General features: G+C 46.4%; 1 protein-coding gene across 1 annotated transcript in view; it reads left to right on the forward strand.

The window, feature by feature from the left end:
- The window catches only part of LOC132382743 (extracellular serine/threonine protein kinase FAM20C-like), a 43,208-nt gene extending 26,485 nt beyond the window's left edge, over nt 1-16,723 (forward strand). Inside the window, exons 7-11 of the mRNA XM_059953194.1 lie at nt 3,530-3,710; nt 7,614-7,723; nt 10,079-10,160; nt 16,175-16,234; nt 16,480-16,723. Of these exons, the coding sequence (XP_059809177.1) occupies nt 3,530-3,710; nt 7,614-7,723; nt 10,079-10,160; nt 16,175-16,234; nt 16,480-16,723 (677 nt within the window). The remainder of the gene's footprint in view (nt 1-3,529; nt 3,711-7,613; nt 7,724-10,078; nt 10,161-16,174; nt 16,235-16,479) is intronic.
- The last annotated feature ends 1,144 nt before the right edge of the window (nt 16,724-17,867 follow it).

Raw genomic sequence — 17,867 nt, forward strand, 5'->3', positions numbered from 1 at the left:
TTCTCCCCATATCCCTTGACTTCGCTATCTTTAAGAGTATCTAACTCTTTCTTGAAAGCATCCAGAGAATTGGCCTCCACTGCCTTCTGAGGCAGAGCATTCCATAGATCCACAACTCTCTGGGTGAAAAAGTTTATCCTCAACTCTATTCTAAATGGTCTACCCCTTATTCTTAAACTGCGACCTCTAGTTCTGGACTCCCCCAACATCGGGAACATGCTTCCTAACCTCTAGCATGTCCAATCCCTTAATAATTTTATATGTTGCAGTCAGATCCCCTCTCATCCTTTTAAATTCCAGTGTATACAAGCCTAGTCGCTCCAATCTTTCAACATTTGACAGTCCTGCCATCTCAGGAATCAACCTCATGAACCTACGCTGCACTCCCTCAATAGCAAGAGTGTCCTTCCTCAAATTGAGACCAAAACTGCACACAGTACTCCAGGTGTGGTCTCACCAGGGCCCTGTACAACTGCAGAAGGACCTCTTTGCTCCTCTACTCAACTCCCCTTGTTATGAGGGCCAACATGCCATTAGCTTTCTTCACTGCCTGCTGTACTTGCATGCTTACTTTCAGTGACTAATGAACAAGAACACCTAGATCTCATTGTACTTCCCCTTTTCTATTGACACCAATTGCCTGTATCCCTCTGCACCAGGGGTTCCCAACCATTTTTTGTGCCATTAAGCAAGGGGTCCATGGACCCAGGTTGGGAACCCCTGCTCTAAACCTCTCTAAGTACCTGTTGTTATGTTTTATAACTTCAAAACATTAAACTAATTCAAAGAAAAACATGGGGAGTCCGAAAATAGGGGTCTGACTTCTCCTTTAAGCGAGGCACACACTATCACGGGGTAGAATAATGACACATACAGTTAACATATTTTTACATGGGATTAATTATTTAAACAAACAAGAATATATTCAAGATTACTCAAATGTTACTTCAATATTAAATACACAAAACTTGTCTAAACATCTTTTAAATGTTGTAATTTCACTTGTTGCTCAGCCAACAGTGAGTTCTTCTTTTGTGGGTCTTTGTTAGTCTGAGGCATTGAATGGGCTGAGATGTAATTGAATGAATGTGGACTGAATCATTATATTGTACAGCAAAGATGGAGACTGACCGGTTAAGGGGAGATTTCTTTTTTTTTGTAATTTCTTTTTTATTGGTTCCTCATCAAACAAACATTTCCATAAGATGTATTTCAGATATTGTGCATATATATCATATAGTCATATATATCTCAAATCTCCACATAATATTTACATGAGGTATACACTTATAGAAAAGAGGAAAGAAAGAACAAGCAAAAGGAGAAAACCATGTACAAGTAGGGGGTGATCTTTTTTTTAACAACAGGTTCATTGATTTGTGAGAATAAAATCTGGCCTATGAGGCATTATGTAGTTAAACCATTTTCCCCAGTATGAATCAAATTGTTCCAACTTGTGATTAACAGATGCTGTTATCTTCTCCATTTTGTAAATGTCCATTGTAATTTCCATCCATGTATTTAAAGTTGGGCTCTCCCGTGATAACCATTTCCTAGTAAGAGTCTTTTTACCAGCCACCAACAGTATATTCATTAAATATTTATCTCTTTTCAACCATTCTTGAGGTATATTCCCAAAATATATGCTCTTACTTTCTAAGGGTATTTCACATTTAAAGATGTCTTGTAGGGCATTGTGTATCCCACTCCAATAGTCTTTGATAATGGGGCATTCCCAGAAAATTCAGGAAGCATTTCTTTACACGGTGAGCTGTGGACACATGGAACAGACTACCTAGTTGTGTAGTTGAGAGTAATATCTTTCCAATCAAAACTCAATAGTTATTTCAACACACTATGTGAATAGGAATTTGGCAAGCTTTGTGGGTTGTCCGGCCTGTCCTTGTCAAAAACTTCCTAATGTATCTGCTGTCTCTCCATCCTCTGGTAGCTTGTTCCAGATACTCACTACACTCTGGGTGGGAAAAACTTAAACCTCAGATCTTCCTTAACTTACTCCCTTCTCAACTCATATTTAGGTTCTCCTGTCCCCTTGAGAAGAGCTTCTGACTATATACCCTATTGGTGCCCTTTATTCTTGTGTAAACCTCTACAAAGTCACACCCCAGCCTCCAACGTCTCAGAAAGAATACAAGCAGCTACCCTATCTCTCCTTACAGCTACATCCCTCCATTCCAGGCAACATCCTCGGAAGTCTCCTCTGCACTCCCTCCGTGTGAACAGGTCTTTGCCACGGTGTGGTAACCCGAGCTGTACGTAATATCTCTCAACCGCAATTGCAGCTGTGCTCATGCCAGAGCAACTGAGAGATGGCAGAGTTGGGGATCAGAGAGTGGGGGTAGAGGAGAAAGACGGGACCCCAAAAGAATAGCCGGGAGACCTAGTGGATGGGAAAAATAAAACTAGGAAGCTCACTGCATGCTTTATGATCGGCAAGTGCTTCGGTGGACAGAGAGCCCAAGAGAATTATGGATGTGTGGACAAGGCATGACGGGGAAAAGTAATCTTTTATGTTCATAGAGCAATTAGAAGATTGAGGGGGGATCTTATTGAAACGTATAAAATTCTAAAGGGATTGGACAGGCTAGATGCAGGAAGATTGTTTCCGATGTTGGGGAAGTCCAGAATGAGGGGTCACAGTTTAAGGATAATGGGGAAGCCTTTTAGGACCGAGATGAGGAAAAACTTCTTCACACAGAGAGTGATGAATCTATGGAATTCTCTGCCACAGTAAACAGTTGAGGCCGGTTCATTGGCTATATTTGGCTATATTATGGCTAAAAGGATCAGGGGGTATGGAGAGAAAGTAGGTACAGGGTTCTGAGTTGGATGATCAGCCATGATCATACTGAACGGCAGTGCAGGCTCGAAGGGCAGAATGGCCTACTCCTGCACCTATTTTCTATGTTTCTATGTCGTGAGTAAGGAAATTCATGACAATTAATTGCAAAATTTAATAGGGATTCATTTAATTCACTTTGTGACTGCAGTTTCAGATGACGATAGAGGCCAGTATTCATTGGTGGGGTGAGAAACAGAGAGAGGATGGGCAAAAAGGCAGAGAAGGTTTTGTGAGAGAGGCAGCGAGCGAGGAAGCGAAACGGGTGAGAGAGGAGGGAGGGAGAGTAAGTGTGAAGAAAGAGTGAGCTTGTGAGAGAGGTGCGGAGAATGAAAGACAGGAAAAGAGAGTGAGGTACAGAGCGAGTGAGTGGGAGGAGATTGTAAGAGAGGGGGAAGGAGGGGAGAGATGAAGAGCAATGGAGGTGTGCAAGAAGGTAATTGGTGATGGCAAGTGGAAAGTGTTGCTGAATCAATCCTTTGCACCTTTTCACAATGAAGAGTTTATGGTCAAGCAGGAAGAGTATCAGATATGAGACGTGTAGCAAGAGAGGGAGGAGGGCCGGGGTGGCCTGAGTGACAGAGGAAAGCCAGGGGTTTCAGGTAAGGTGATGTGGAGATGAAGGCAGCTTGTGGATTTGGACAGTGACTGTTGTCTTTTCCTCTTCAGACAACAATGTGTGTTTCTACGGTAGCTGCTCTTATTACTGCAACATGGAACACCCACTGTGCGGAAAGCCAAAGCTGATGGAGGGCTCCATGGCCGCCTATCTGCCTGACGTTACACTGGCCAAGCGTCTGTCCTGGAGGAACCCTTGGAAACGTTCGTACCACAAGTCCAAGAGGGCCAAGTGAGTGCGCCCACCCACGCCCAACGCGGTGGACAGCACCACCCTGAAGTATTTCGCTATATCCCAGTTCAAGGTGCCACTGGCCCCAGCCCAGTCATCAGAGCTGCCTGACCTGCTCAGCTCCCCCAGCACTTTGAGTGTGTTGCTCCAGATTTCCTGCATCTGCAGAATCTCTAGTGACTCCGGGACGTACAAACACGCTGGAGGAACTCAGCAGGTCGGGCAGCGTCCGTGGAAACGAGCAGTCAACACTTTGGGCCGAGACCCTACGTCGGGACTGAAGGAGGAGGGGGCAGGGGCCCTATAAAGAAGGTGGGGGGAGGGGGGAAAACCAATCAGAGGAAAGATCAAGGGGTGGGGGAGGGGAAGCAGGGAGGGGATAGGCAGGAAAGGTGAAGAAGGAATGTAAGGGGAAAGCATTATGGGTAGTAGAAGAAGGGAGAGTCATGAGAGAGGTGGTAGGCAGCTGGAAAAGGAGGCAGAGTGAAAGTGGGATGGGGGAAGGGAGAGGGAGGGAAGTACCGGAAGTTGGAGAATTCGATGTTCATACCAAGGGGCTGGAGACTACCCAGATGGTAGATGAGGTGTTGTTCCTCCACCGAAGTTTGGCCTCATCATGGCAGTAGAGGAGGCCGTGTATGGACATATCTGAATGGGAATGAGAAGGAGAGTTGAAGTGAGTGGCAACTGGGAGATCCTGTCTGTTGTGGCGGACGGAGTGGAGGTACTCGACGAAGCGGTCCCCCAATCAGCGTCGGGTCTTGCCGATGTAGAGGAAGCCGCACTGGCAGCACCAGATGCAATAGATTACCCTGACAGACTCACAAGTGAAGTGTTGCCTCACCTGGAAGGACTGTTTGGGGCCCTGAATGGTGGTAAGAGAGGAGTTGTAGGGACAGGTGTAGCACTTACGCTTGCAGGGATAAGTGCCAGGTGGGGGATCTATGGGGAGGGACGTGTGGACCAGGCAGTCGTGGAGGAAATGATCCCTGCGAAAAGCGGAGAGGGGTAGAGAGGGAAAGATGTCCTTAGTGGTGGGGTCCTGTTGAAGGTGGCGGAAGTTGCAGAGGATAATATGCTGGATCTGGAGGCTGGTGGGGTAATAGATGAGGACAAGGGGGACGTGGTCCCTTTTGTAGTGACGGGAGGATGGGGTGAGGGCCGAGGTGCAGGAAATGAAGGAGTTGCGGGTGAGGGCATCATTGATGACGGCAGAAGGGAAACCACGATTCTTAAAGAAAGAGGACATTTGGGATGTCCTGGAACGGAAAGACATAAGATTGTAACGCATTGGAGCAGAATTAGGCCATTCAGCTATTTAAGTCTTGTCTGCCATTCCATCACAGCTGATTTATCATCCCTCTCAACCCCATTCCCCTGGTAACCTTTTTCACCCTGACTAATCAAGAACCAAGCAACCTCAGCTTCAAGTATACACAGTGACAGCCTCCACAGCCATCTGTGGCAATGAATTCTATAGATCGACTACTTTCTGGCTGAAGAAATTCCCCCTCATCTCTGTTCTAAATGGATGTCCCTCTATTCTGAGGTTGTGCACTCTAATTCCCCCCCACTATCGGAAACATCCTCTCCATATCCACTCTATCTCTGCCTTTCAATATTCGATAGGTTTCAGTGAGAACCCCCCTCATTCTTCTAAACTCCAGTGAATACAGGCCCAGAGCCACCAAACGCTCTTCATACAGTAACCGTTTCCTTCTTGGGATTGTTCCTGTGACCCTCCTCTGGATCCTCTCCAACATCAGCACTTCCTTTCTTAACTATGGGCCCCAAAACTGTTCACAATACTCCAAGTGCAGTGTCCTCTCGAAATGAGTGCTAGCATTGCGTTTGCTGACCCAACCTGCAAATTAACCTTTATGGAATCCTGAATGAGGACTCCCAAGGCCCTTTGCACCTCAGAGTTCGGAATTTTCTCTCCATATAGAAAATACTCCACACTTTCATTTCTTCTACCAAAGTGCATGACCGTGCACTTCCCGACACTGTATTCCATCTGCCATTTCTTTTCCTGTTCTCCTAATCTATTTAGGTCTTTCTACAGACTCCTCAACACTACCTGCCCCTCCACCTATCTTCATATTGTTCACAGACTTGGCCATGGAGCCATCAACTCTGTCATCCAAATCACTGAGATATAACGTGAAAAGTAGCAATCCCAATACCGACTCCTGTGGAACACACCAGTCACTGGGGGTTAGGGGTGGCAGTTATGATGTGGCAAGACAGGAGATTGGCGCGGGGGGGGAGCGTGAAGCGGGACTGGAGGGGTGCTGAATGCACTAAATGGACAAGGATGTTGGTGAGGCCTAATTTGGAGTACTGTGTGCAGTTTTGGTCAGCTATCTATAGGAAAAATGTAGATAAGGTTAAAAGAGTACTGAGAAAATTTACAAGGACTGGAGGACCGGAGTTGTAAGGAAAGATTGAATAGGTTAAGACTTTATTCCTTGGAACGTAGAAAATAGAGGGAAGATTTGATAGAGGTATAGAAAATTATGAGGGGTACAGATAGGGTAAATGCAAGCAGGCTTTTTCCACTGAGGTTGGGTGGGACGACAACCAGAGGTTATAGGTTAAGGGTGAAAAGTTTAAGGGAAACTTCTCTCAGAGTAGTGAGAGTGTGGAATGAACTGTCAGTGCAAGTGGCAGATGTGAGCTCGATTTAAATGTTTAAGAGAAACTTGGATGGTAGAGGTACGGAGCATTATGGTCTGGGTGCAGATCAATGGGAGTTGGCAACTTAACTGGTTTGGCATGGACTAAATGGGCTGAATGGCCTGTTTCTGTGCTGTATTTTTCTATGACTCCAAGGAACAGGTGGGTGCCGGTTTAATGAGAGGCTGGGTTGGCGGGGGGTGGGGGAGATAACCATTTGGAAGAAGCAGTGGAAGGTGTTGGAGGTGGAAATTTGCTGTGAGCTTTCCATTTGCGGTCGGTGCTATTTGGCCTTCAGCTGTGTGACTGTATAAACACCAAGGCAGAGAAACCGCAGTGTGGCTTCTTATACCGGTTCTTGCAACGCAGCAGGGTCAGAATGTGGGCTGTGGTGAATGAGGAGACTTTGCGGACGAGCTCTTGTGGCTTTGGTGGGTCAGTGGGTCCGCACACCAGTCAGTAGATGACTGTGTATTTTCACTATTCTGTTATTCAAATAAACTGTAGAAGAAATTGGATAACTTCTATGGCCCCTTTTAAATGTAATTTACAGTCAGTGTGGTGTATGGTTTCATACAGGTGGGAACTTTAACATGCTTAAAGGCAATTACAGAGGCATGAGGGCGGAGCTGGCCAAAGTTGATTGGAAGGGGGCACTAGCAGGGGTGATGGCAGAGCAGCAATGGGAGCAATTCAAAGGCGGCAGGATAAATACATCCCAAAGAATTAGGGAGGACGATGTAAATAGAGTTAAAAACAGCATAAAAACTAAAGAGAGGGCATAAAATATATCAAAAATTAGTGGGAAAATAAAGGATTGAGAAGAGTTTTAAAAACTAAAAAGCCATAAGGCGAGAAAGAATGACATTTGAAGGTAAACTATTCAGTAATATAAAAGAGGATACAAGAGGATTTTTCCAGATGTATAAAGAATAAAAGAGGCAACAGTGGGTATCAGAGCACTGGAAACTTTAATAAGTGTTTTGTATCAGTTTTCACTGTGGGGGGGCACCAGCAGGATGCCAGAAGTCTGAGTTTTCTGCCATTCCTTGTCCTTTCAGTGGAGCCAGCCCCTCTCCAGTCCCCATCCTGCCCCTCCAGTACCCGATCTGACCCCCAGTACCCACTCCTCCACTCCAGCCCTGTTCTGCCCCTCCCTCCCCTGCCTTGCCACCTTCAGCCAACCTGCTGATCTTCCCAGGACTCCTTCTCTTGCTGTTACAGGTGGGAAATGAACGCCAGATACTGTGATAAGATTAAAAAAACCCCGCCCTACAACGCCGGAACCCGGCTGATCGATCTTATGGACATGGTCATCCTGGACTTCCTGATGGGTAAGCGCACATCATTGTCTGCCCTGGCAGACGTGTCCATTGCAAGGGGTGTGATTGCAGAGCGCTGGACAGTATAGACGTGAGCTCATAGAGTCATAGATCACCAAGGCACAGAAGTAGGCCTTTCAGCCCATCTAGTCCATGCTAGCCTGCTCTTCTGCCTAGTCCAATCTACCTGCACCCAGACCACTGTCCCCAACATCCCTCTTTTCCATAGACCTATCGAGACTTCTCTTAATATAGATCTTGCATCTACCACTTCCACTGGCAGAGCATTTCATACTTTCAACACCTAGAGTGCAGAGCTTTCCCCGCAGATTTCCCTTAAGTATTTCACCCACGGCCTCGCGTTCTGGCCTCACCCAGCCTGAAGGGATAAAGCTTGCATGCATTCACCCTGGCCATACCTCAATAAAATCTCCTCTCACTTCTCCTGCTTCCCAGGGAATGAAGTCTTAAGCTATTCAACCTCTCTGTATAATTCACATCTTCAAGCACTGGCAACGTCCTTGTAAACTTTCTCTGCAAAAATTGGCAGCACAGGGCAGAGGCTGGGAATGGAGTGGGGATTAGAGATGTTTGGGGCAGGGACTTGTGTCGTCGGAGGGCTGCTTGTATGAGAAGCCGAAGAGTTGGGAGATTGCGATGTAAGTAGGGGAGGAGATTGGTACAGTGCTTAGAGAAGTGTAGGGTGGCTGCCGGCAGTCACAGAGAAAGAGGGTATGGGAGACGGCCATGCCTTTGTTGGACTGTAGGACAGGCATGCATGCGTGTGGGGATCGGGGACTGAACGCCTGGGGGGGGTTTGCTTTGCGCCAGGGAGGTTGTGTTTACCAGGGGGTGCCAGGTTGAGAGCATGGACATTGGTTGGGAGGGGGCAAACGTGAGATGGATGGGACGGATTGGTCTATTTCTAGATCTCTTCCGCTTCCCAGAGGTAGGGCAGGTTCTGGGACTGTTCAGATTGAATCCACACCTCGCAAAGTCTCGTGGCAGTGTGCAAAATACCCTGTCGCAACTTGCCAAGGAGCTTCTGGACCTCCAGGACCACTGTCAGTGCACATTTCAGAGACAGATCCTGCTCCACCATCGCAAGAGCAAATTCAATACTCACCTTGCCTGAAATGTCCTCGCTACATGAACACAGAACACAGAAATCTACAGCACATTACAGGCCCTTTGGCCCACAATGTTGTGCCAGCCATGTAACCTAATCTAGAAACTGCCTAGAATTTCCCTGATGTATAGCCCTCTACTTTTCCAAGCTCCATGTACCTATCTTAAAAGACCTTATAATATCTGCCTCTACTACTGTCACCGGCAATGCATTCCGCACACCCACCACTCTCTGTGTAAAAAACTTACCTCTGACATCCCCTCGTACTTACTTCCAGGCACCTTAGAACTATTCCCCCTTGTTTTAGCCATTTCAGCCCTGGGAAAAAGCCTCTGGCTATCCACACGATCAATGCCTCTCATCATCTTGTACACCTCGATCAGGTCACCTCTCATCCTCCGTCGCTCCAAGGAGAAAAGGTCAAATTCACTCAACCTATTCTCATTAGGCATAAACTCCAATCTAGACAACATCCTTGTAAATCTCCTCTGCAGATTCTCTGTAGTGTCCACATCCTTCCTGTACTGAGGTGACCAGAATGAGCCGAAAACAGAACCTCCATTGTAAGTGTGAAAAATGTATGGGTGAGAACTGCAAGGACTCTGAAGTTGTCCTGTACTAATAATTCCAAGAGAGACATCTGACCTACTGCACAATATGGCCCTCTGCCTCCAGTTGGGAATAACAGGCTGACTGGTCTCCATTGTAAAAGTGGGAGTGTTAGAAACGATCAACTGGTGAGGCAACATTTGGGAAAAGAAAAACTGGGTTAATTTTTCAAGTCAAAGGTATTTACTCAAAATTGGGATAAATCAGAAGTTCCCAACTTTATTTATGTCATGGAGTCTTACCATTAACCGAGGGGTCTGTGGACCCCAGGTTGGAACTTCTGGGATAAATACATCTGTTATGATAGACTGACAGTGCAGTTTTGATGGGGCATATGGCCTAATTCTGTTCCTATGACTTATGGGATGAGAAAAGCAATTTTGTATAACGTTGTGGGGAGGGAATAGATGGGAAAAAGGTGATGTCTATGACAGGGTGAGGCCTAGGTTACCATGGAGATAAGTTGTAGAGTTGGAGGGGGAAGGTACAATCAAGAAACACAAAAATATTGCCCGATCCTGATATTGAGCTGCAGGGCAAACCCATCAGAACAGGCTGTGGTCAATGGGGAGAGGAAGCCTAAGCCAATAAGGTTTGAATTCACACCAGTCTCTGTGTTCGTCCTACAGGTAACATGGATCGACACCACTATGAAACATTCCAGAAGTTTGGTAATGACAGCTTCCTCCTTCACTTAGACAATGGCCGAGGGTGAGTGATCATAAACGGGCTCGAGTTTTCAGACCAGAGTCAGCCCTTCGCGTCGGTGACAATCGTTACCTACCCATCTATACTGATCCTGTGTACGAGCACTCGATCTGCCACCTTGTATTTCACAGCAAGTGGGGGAGACTAATCAGCTGTCCTGAGAGACAAGGAGCAGTACAGCACAATACAGGCCCTTCAGCCCCACAATGTTGTGCTGACCTGAATAAACCTAGTCTACGATCAATTGACCCCTTCCCTCCTACACAGCCCATTACCCTCTATTAAATCCCTGTGCCTATGTCATTTAAATATCCCTGTTGTATTAGCCCCAGCCACCACAGCAGCAGGGTATTCCAGACATCCACTACTCTCTGTTTGTAAAACCGACCTCTGATGTTCCCCCCAAACATTCCTCCATTCTCTTAAATTATTGATATTTACTGCTGCCACCCTAGGAAAAAGGTGCTGCTGTCCACTCCATCTATGCTTTTTATAATCATACACATTTCTTTCAAGTCACATCTCAGCCTCCTTTGCTCCAGAGAGAAAAGCCCAAGCTCACTCAACCTTTCCTCATAAGACATGCTCTTGAATTCAGGCAGTAGCCCGTCTAATCTTCTCTGCACCCTCTCTGAAGCTTGCTCGCCCTCTTCCTATCATGAGGTGACCAGAGTGAACACAATATTCTAACCAGAGCCTGGTAGAGTGGCAACACGCGGCTCTTGAACTCAATCCCAGCAGGTTTGCTTGCCACAGCGTCTGACTGGCAACTAAAAGTCGACTTTGGCAAGCAACTAAACTTCCCTGACTTCATTGCATCATCATCCCTGAGGCCTGACGTGGTCATTCTGTCTGAAACCTCGGAGCAGGTGGTCACGGTAAAACTGACCACCTTGGGAAGACCGGATAGAGAAGGCACTTAAGGGTAAGAAAGCCAGGTACCAAGAGCTGGTAGAGCGGTGCCAGAGACATGGGTGGAGGGCACGATGTGAGCCTATGGAGGTGGGATGTAAAGGTTTTGCTGGCTGCTCGCTGTGCTGAACCCACTCTCTCCTTGGCATTATGGATCTGCAAAGAAAAGAGCCACCAGGACCATCACAGAGGCTGTTGAGCGAGTCTCCAGATGGCTGTGGGTCAAGAGGTGTGACCCTGTGGACCAATGCTTCTGGGATACAAGCCGGGGCCTGATCAACCCTGGCTGGGTCGTCTGGACGAGAGTGTCTGATGTTGAAAGACCCGAAAGATTAGGTTACATCACTGTTGATGTGTCCCAGCGTATCCTAGGATGTATCTCAGCATTGCTGATTAATGAAGGCCAACCTGCCACAGGACTTCTTAACCACCATACCAACTGACAGGGCAACTTTGAGGGAACGATGGACTTGAACCCCAAGATCCCCCTGTTTCTCCACACTGTTAAGAATCCTGCCATGAACCATGTATTCTGCCTTCAAGTCAAATGCTAATTTCTCTTGAGCCCCCTAGTGTTGTGTCCTGAGCCCCTCCTCTACTCCCTACACACCCACGGCTGTGCCACACACAGCTCCAACCTGCTGATCAAATTTGCAGATCAACATTGATCGGCCTTATTTCCAACAAATGATGAGACAGCCTTCAGAGGAGAAGTCAATGCCCTGACACAGTTGTGCCAAGAAAACAATCTCTCCCTCAATGTCGAGAAAGCAAAGGAGTTGATTGTGGATTACAGGAGGAATGGAGACAGGCTAGCCCCTATTGACATCAATGGGTCAGTAGTTGAGAGGGTGAGTTGTTTCAAGTTCCTCGGTGTACACATCACCTACTGGCTGTGTGGGGGAGAAAAACACAGCAGCACTCTTAGCTCAGATGGCTGAAAAAGTTTGGCATGAGTCCCCAGATCCTCAGGACTTTCTACAGGGGCACCACCGCGAGCATCCTGACTGGCCGTGTCACCACCTGGTACGGGAACTGTAGTACCCTCAATCACAGGGCACTGCAGAGAGTGGTGCGGACTACCCAGCGCATCCGTGGATGTGAACTTTCCTCTATTCAGGACATTTACAGCAGCAGGTGCGTAAAAAGGGCCTGAAATTATCGTCAGGGACTCCAAGCCAGAACTGTTTCAGCTGCTTTCGTCTGACAAATGGTACCACAGCGTTAATGCCTGGACCAGCAGGCTCCAGGACAGCTTCTATCCCCAGGCCAACGGATTTATCAATACACATTGATCTGATTGTGTGTCCGACTGTACATTGTATCTGACTACATACCAGTACATAAAACAACTTGTATACAATCTTAGTGTTTGGGCAATATCTTCCCACTTCTCCCTTCCTTACTGCTTGTACACAGCGACAGAAACGCAACATAAAGATTTTTACTCCCTCATGTTGTGAGATGGATGTAAGAAGGAAAATTCTAATTCTAATTCTGTCTTGACCCAGTGTCCTCCTTTATTTCTGGGAGGAGTTTTACTTTTATTGCAGACACCAAATATTTGCCCGGTTTCTCTGCCATTTCGTTATCCGCAAGTGTAATTTCTCGGTCTACGTCTGTAAGGAGTCTGCATTGATTTACTCCTTTGAGTATCTAGAGGTTTTAACAATCTGCTTTTTATCATTCCCATTGCAATAATTCCATATTTCCTGTTTCTTATCAACTTATTGTTTTGCTGAATTCTGAAATGTTCCCAATCTCCAGGTCCACTGTGCTTTCTGGCAATCTTTTCTTCTTACCATTTCTGTCTTTAACTTTTCTTGCTTTTCTGGACTGCTTTTCCAGATGGGGTTTTGTGCCTTGATATGTGATATCTATTATAAACATATTGTTCTTTAAATATCAGGCATTGCTGGTTCATTGTCTTACAGTTAATATATTTTCTCAAAATCTGTCATCAACTTCTCGTTATTTTGTTTAGAATTTAGACTCTGAGAATGAACTAAATCACCTTCAACCATATTATGATCAATCTTCCACGAGGTGGTCAGTATCAATGCCCCACGGGGTAGAATTAGTCAGTTAGGTGTCTGGGTCCATCGCTGAAGATTTAGTGCTGCTTAAAAACGGGTTTTGTAATAAACAGATATGACTCAGTCAGAAGGATATATTACACAGCTGTAAAAGTGCACAACTCAGTCATCAAGATAAGATTAGGTCATTATAGGGACAGTGATTCCTCAACAAACAATGCCCTCCATAATGACAAACACAGGATTTGATAATAAAAAGATATGTTACATCTATTCGCATGGCAAAAAGCAATTTATAAACCGTTCAAGGACTCTAAGCCTTCTTAAAGAGCAATGTTATCTCAAAGATAACTCTGGCAAATCTGTATTAGCACTTGAATGTAATTCTCTGGTCTATTGTTTGATCTGAGCTGGTGTACTTACAGATAAAGGAGGGTTTGATTTGAATTTGAATTTATTTAAATCATACATCCATCCCACAACATGAGGGAGTAAAAATCTTTGCGTTACGACTCTATTGCAATGTACAGACATGTGAATTTAGAAGTCTAACAGCTTGTAGAAAGAAGCTGTCGATCCTGGTGTTAATGCTGCAGTACCGTTTGCCAGACAGAAGCAGTTGGAACAGTTTATGGTTGTGTTGACCGGTGTCCCCGATGATCATGTTGACTTCAGGAGGGCACGGAGTGACTACTCCCCACTGAACATCGACGGCTTCTCAGTAGAGATCGTTAAGAGCACCAAATTTATTGGTGTTCACCTGGCGGAGAATCTCACCTTGTCCCTCAACACCAGCTCCGTAGCAAAGAAAGCCCAGCAGCGTCTTTACTTTGGTTGTAGTCCCACCCAACCTCAATGGAAAACCCCTGCTTGCACTTACTCTATCTGTACCGCACATTATTTTGTATACCTCTATCAAATCTCCTATCAATCTTCAATTTTCTGAGAAATAAAGTCCAAGCCAATCTTTCATCACAACACAGATCCTCGAGACCCGCCAACATCCTTGTAAATTTTCTCTGTACTCTTTCAATCTTATTTACAACTCTCCTGTAGGTAGGGGACCAAAATTTCACACAACACTCCAAATTAGACCTCACCAACATCTTATACAATTTCAACATAATATCCCACCTCCTGTACTCAGTACTTTGATCTGTGAAGGCCAAGGTGCCAAAAAGCTTTCTTTACGATCCTGCCTACCTGTGATGTCTGCTTCAATGAACTATAGACCTGTATTCCCAGATCCCTTTGTCTCTACTGCACTCATCAGTGCCCTACCGTTCACTGTGTAAGACCTACCCTGGTTGGTTCTACTGAAGCATAACACCTTACACTTGCCTGCATTAAACTGCATCTGCCATTTTTCAGCCCATTTTTCTTCATTCTTCACACACTCATCCAGGTGCTCAGTGCTTAAGATTTCTGCCCTCACCCCCCCATCACTCCTTCAGTCAGTAAGTTAAAGACCCCTACTAGTCTTTGGCTAGACAAAGTTTCCCTCGATTCTCCTCCACTTCTCCTGCCAATTAAATCAAGCCTACATTCTGTGGGCTCTGTCCTGTATGGTGTTAGGTTTATTCATCTGTGCTCACCCAGATGTGAGGAGTGAGGAGTCTTCCATCACACTCCTGACTTGAGCCCTGTAGATGATGGACAGGTTTTGGGAGTTAGGAGGAGAGTGACTCACCACAGGATTCCCTGTCTCTGACCTGCTCTTGTAACCACGTTGTTGGCTACTCCATCAATGGTAACTCCCCAACGTGCATAGCATAGTGGTTAGCACAGTGCTTTACAGTACAGGCAACAGGAGCTCAATTCCTGCCACTGCCTGTAAGGAGTTTGTATGTTCTCCCCTTGGCCATGTGTGTTTCCTCCGGGTGCTCTGGTTCCCTCCCACGGTCCAAATATGTACCAGCTTCGGTCAACGTTATAAGTTTCCCTGTTATTAGGCTGGGATTAAATCGGGGGTTGCTGGGCTTGAAGGGCCAAATGTATCCAATTCCCCCGCCCCACCCCGTATCCCAATGAATACCTAATAAATAAATAGATAGATAGACAGAAAGACAGATGGATAGATAGGCAGACAGATAGGTAGACATATAGATAGACAGACAGATGAATAAATAGATAGAAAAACATAGATAGACAGACCAACAGATGGATAGATAGAAAAACAGACAGATAGACACAGATAGATAGACAGACAGATAAATAGATAGACAGATGGATAGATAGAAAGACAGATGGATAGATAGATAAAATACATACATATATATATATTTCATAACACATTTACTTTGAACTTTGATTCATGGCTGATGCGTATTTGGCTTTAGGAGGTGAAAGTTCAAGAACAGCTGCTTCCCTTCAACCATTTGGTTCTTGAATCAACTCCCTAATCACTGGAGTTCAGCAACACTATGGCCATCTCGATCACTTGATTTTTTCAAATCCTAATGGTTCATCTTGTTTAAACAAGTGTGTAATTTATGTTTTCTTGCAAGAGCTGTTTATCTGTGATGCTGCTGCAGGTTAAGTTTTTTGTTGCACCTGTGCGTATGCAGAATGCAGGTGGCAGGATGGGGGTGCGTCTCCACCCCCAGATGAAGGAGGTGGAAGGTGCTCCTTCCCTCCACTAGCTTGCAGGTCACCCTTGGGCAAGGTGTAGCACCTGGCTAGCCTCCGATCAGGGTCACATGAAGCCATGGGGGCAGGTGGTGGACGGTCGTATGAGCAGCTGGTGCATATCGCAAGTCCTGGTTATGCGACCACTGACGCCAGGCAGACAATCTCTGAAGAGTATTGATAATAGCTGGGTCATCAGTCATGTAAAGACACTGCCCAGAAGAAGACAACGGCAAACCACTCCCGTAGAAAAATTTGCCAAGAACAGTCATGGGACCGTGTTTGCCCAGGTCATATGATGGGGCACATAATGATGATGTCATACAACATGGCACATAATGATGATGATGATATATAATATGTATTTGTGCACATGACAATAAACTCCAGTTTGAGTCTGGATGGAAGCCAATGCATCTGTTCACTTGTTTTCTTTCCTAGGTTCGGAAGGCACTCTTACGATGAGCTGTCAATCCTGGCCCCCCTTCAGCAATGCTGCCGGTAAGTCCCACTCTAAGGCACAGCCCCTGTGACTGAACCCCATTGCTATTCCCTCTGAGGACCCCCATGACCTCTAACCCTCGCCCTGACCTTGCCTTGCTCCTCACCCCCGGCTCCCTCTCCCACCTTTGCCTCTGACCTCTGTCTTGCAACTCAGGCTGCAGAGCCACAGCTGGATCAGAGGTAATTTTACACTGCGCTGAGCCGCTGTCCGATGGGTCTTTAAGAATTGTCATTGCGTGCAGGATACGGAGAAGCACGTTCCTCCGCCTCCAGCTTCTGGCCACGGAGCCCTACAGGCTGAGCGACGTCGTGAGGGAGTCGCTGTGGAGTGACCAGCTCGCCCCCATCCTCATCGAGCCTCACCTCTCCGCCCTCGACCGCCGGCTGCTCACCGTCCTGGAAACCACCCGACACTGCATCAAGCAACAGGGCCAGCTCAGCGTGGTGGTGAACGACATGGGAGTCTGGTCAGCGTCTCAGCAGTGAGGGGAGGGTGTGTGGGTGGGGGGGAAGTGAAAGCCTGCGAGGGGCTGGCAGGTTGATGCGCACACTGGAACTTTGTCGATAATCTGAGGCAGGGCTCCGGCCTTGACGGTTTAATAAAGCATTTTTCTTTCCATTACCCCTTCTGCTGTTAGATTTGTGCAAAGGTGTAACCTCAGCTCCTGTACATGACCATACAGTAAAAGAAGAAAGCCCTTAACCCCAAGTGGAGTCATCGGGATGCCGTCATGATGGCGTTTTTTTAGCAGGCTTTCTTATTTTTTACAAGGCCGAGTTGCTAGCTCAACACTCAACCCAGCACGAATGGAAAGCGTGCAAGGGGGCCGGCTGGATTCGAACTCGGGAGCCTTCGCTCCGAAGTCCGGCCACTACGCCACCAGCTGGCCTATGACCATACACTACCAGTATTTAATTACCGTATAACTAATTAACTAATCTACTGCACTCCATCACATCCCACCATTGTGAGACCATCAATTTCTCAAACTTCTGGTAATGCCCCCCTCCTTCATCATTCCCCATTCCCATTCCCCTGTCTCACCATATATCTCCTTACCTGCCCATCACCTCCCTCTGGTGCTCCTCACCTTTCCCTTTCTTTCATAACCTTCTATCCTCTCCTATCAGATTCCCCCTTCTCCAGACCTTTATCTCTTTCACCCATCGGCTTCCCAGCTCTTTACTTCACCCCCTTCCCCTCTCTGGTTCCACCTATCACCTACCACTTTGTACTTCTTCCTCTCCTCCCTCCACCTTCTAATCTCTTACTCCAGTCCTACTGAAGGGTCTCGGCCTGAAACGCTGACTGTACTCTTCTCCATAGCTGCTGAGTTCCTGCAGCATTTTGTGTCCATTTTTGTGAAACCCTGTCAATTTTGCTTCCATTCATCTCCATTAATATTGCTGTTAACCATATAACCATATAACAATCACAGCACGGAAACAGGCCATCTCGGCCCTCCTAGTCCGTGCCGAACTCTTAATCTCACCTAGTCCCACCTACCCGCACTCAGCCCATAACCCTCCACTCCTTTCCTGTCCATATACCTATCCAATTTTACCTTAAATGACACAACTGAACTGGCCTCTACTACTTCTACAGGAAGCACATTCCACACAGCTATCA

Source organism: Hypanus sabinus, chromosome 29 (genome assembly GCF_030144855.1).
Source record: "Hypanus sabinus isolate sHypSab1 chromosome 29, sHypSab1.hap1, whole genome shotgun sequence".
NCBI classification, from domain to species: domain Eukaryota; kingdom Metazoa; phylum Chordata; class Chondrichthyes; order Myliobatiformes; family Dasyatidae; genus Hypanus; species Hypanus sabinus.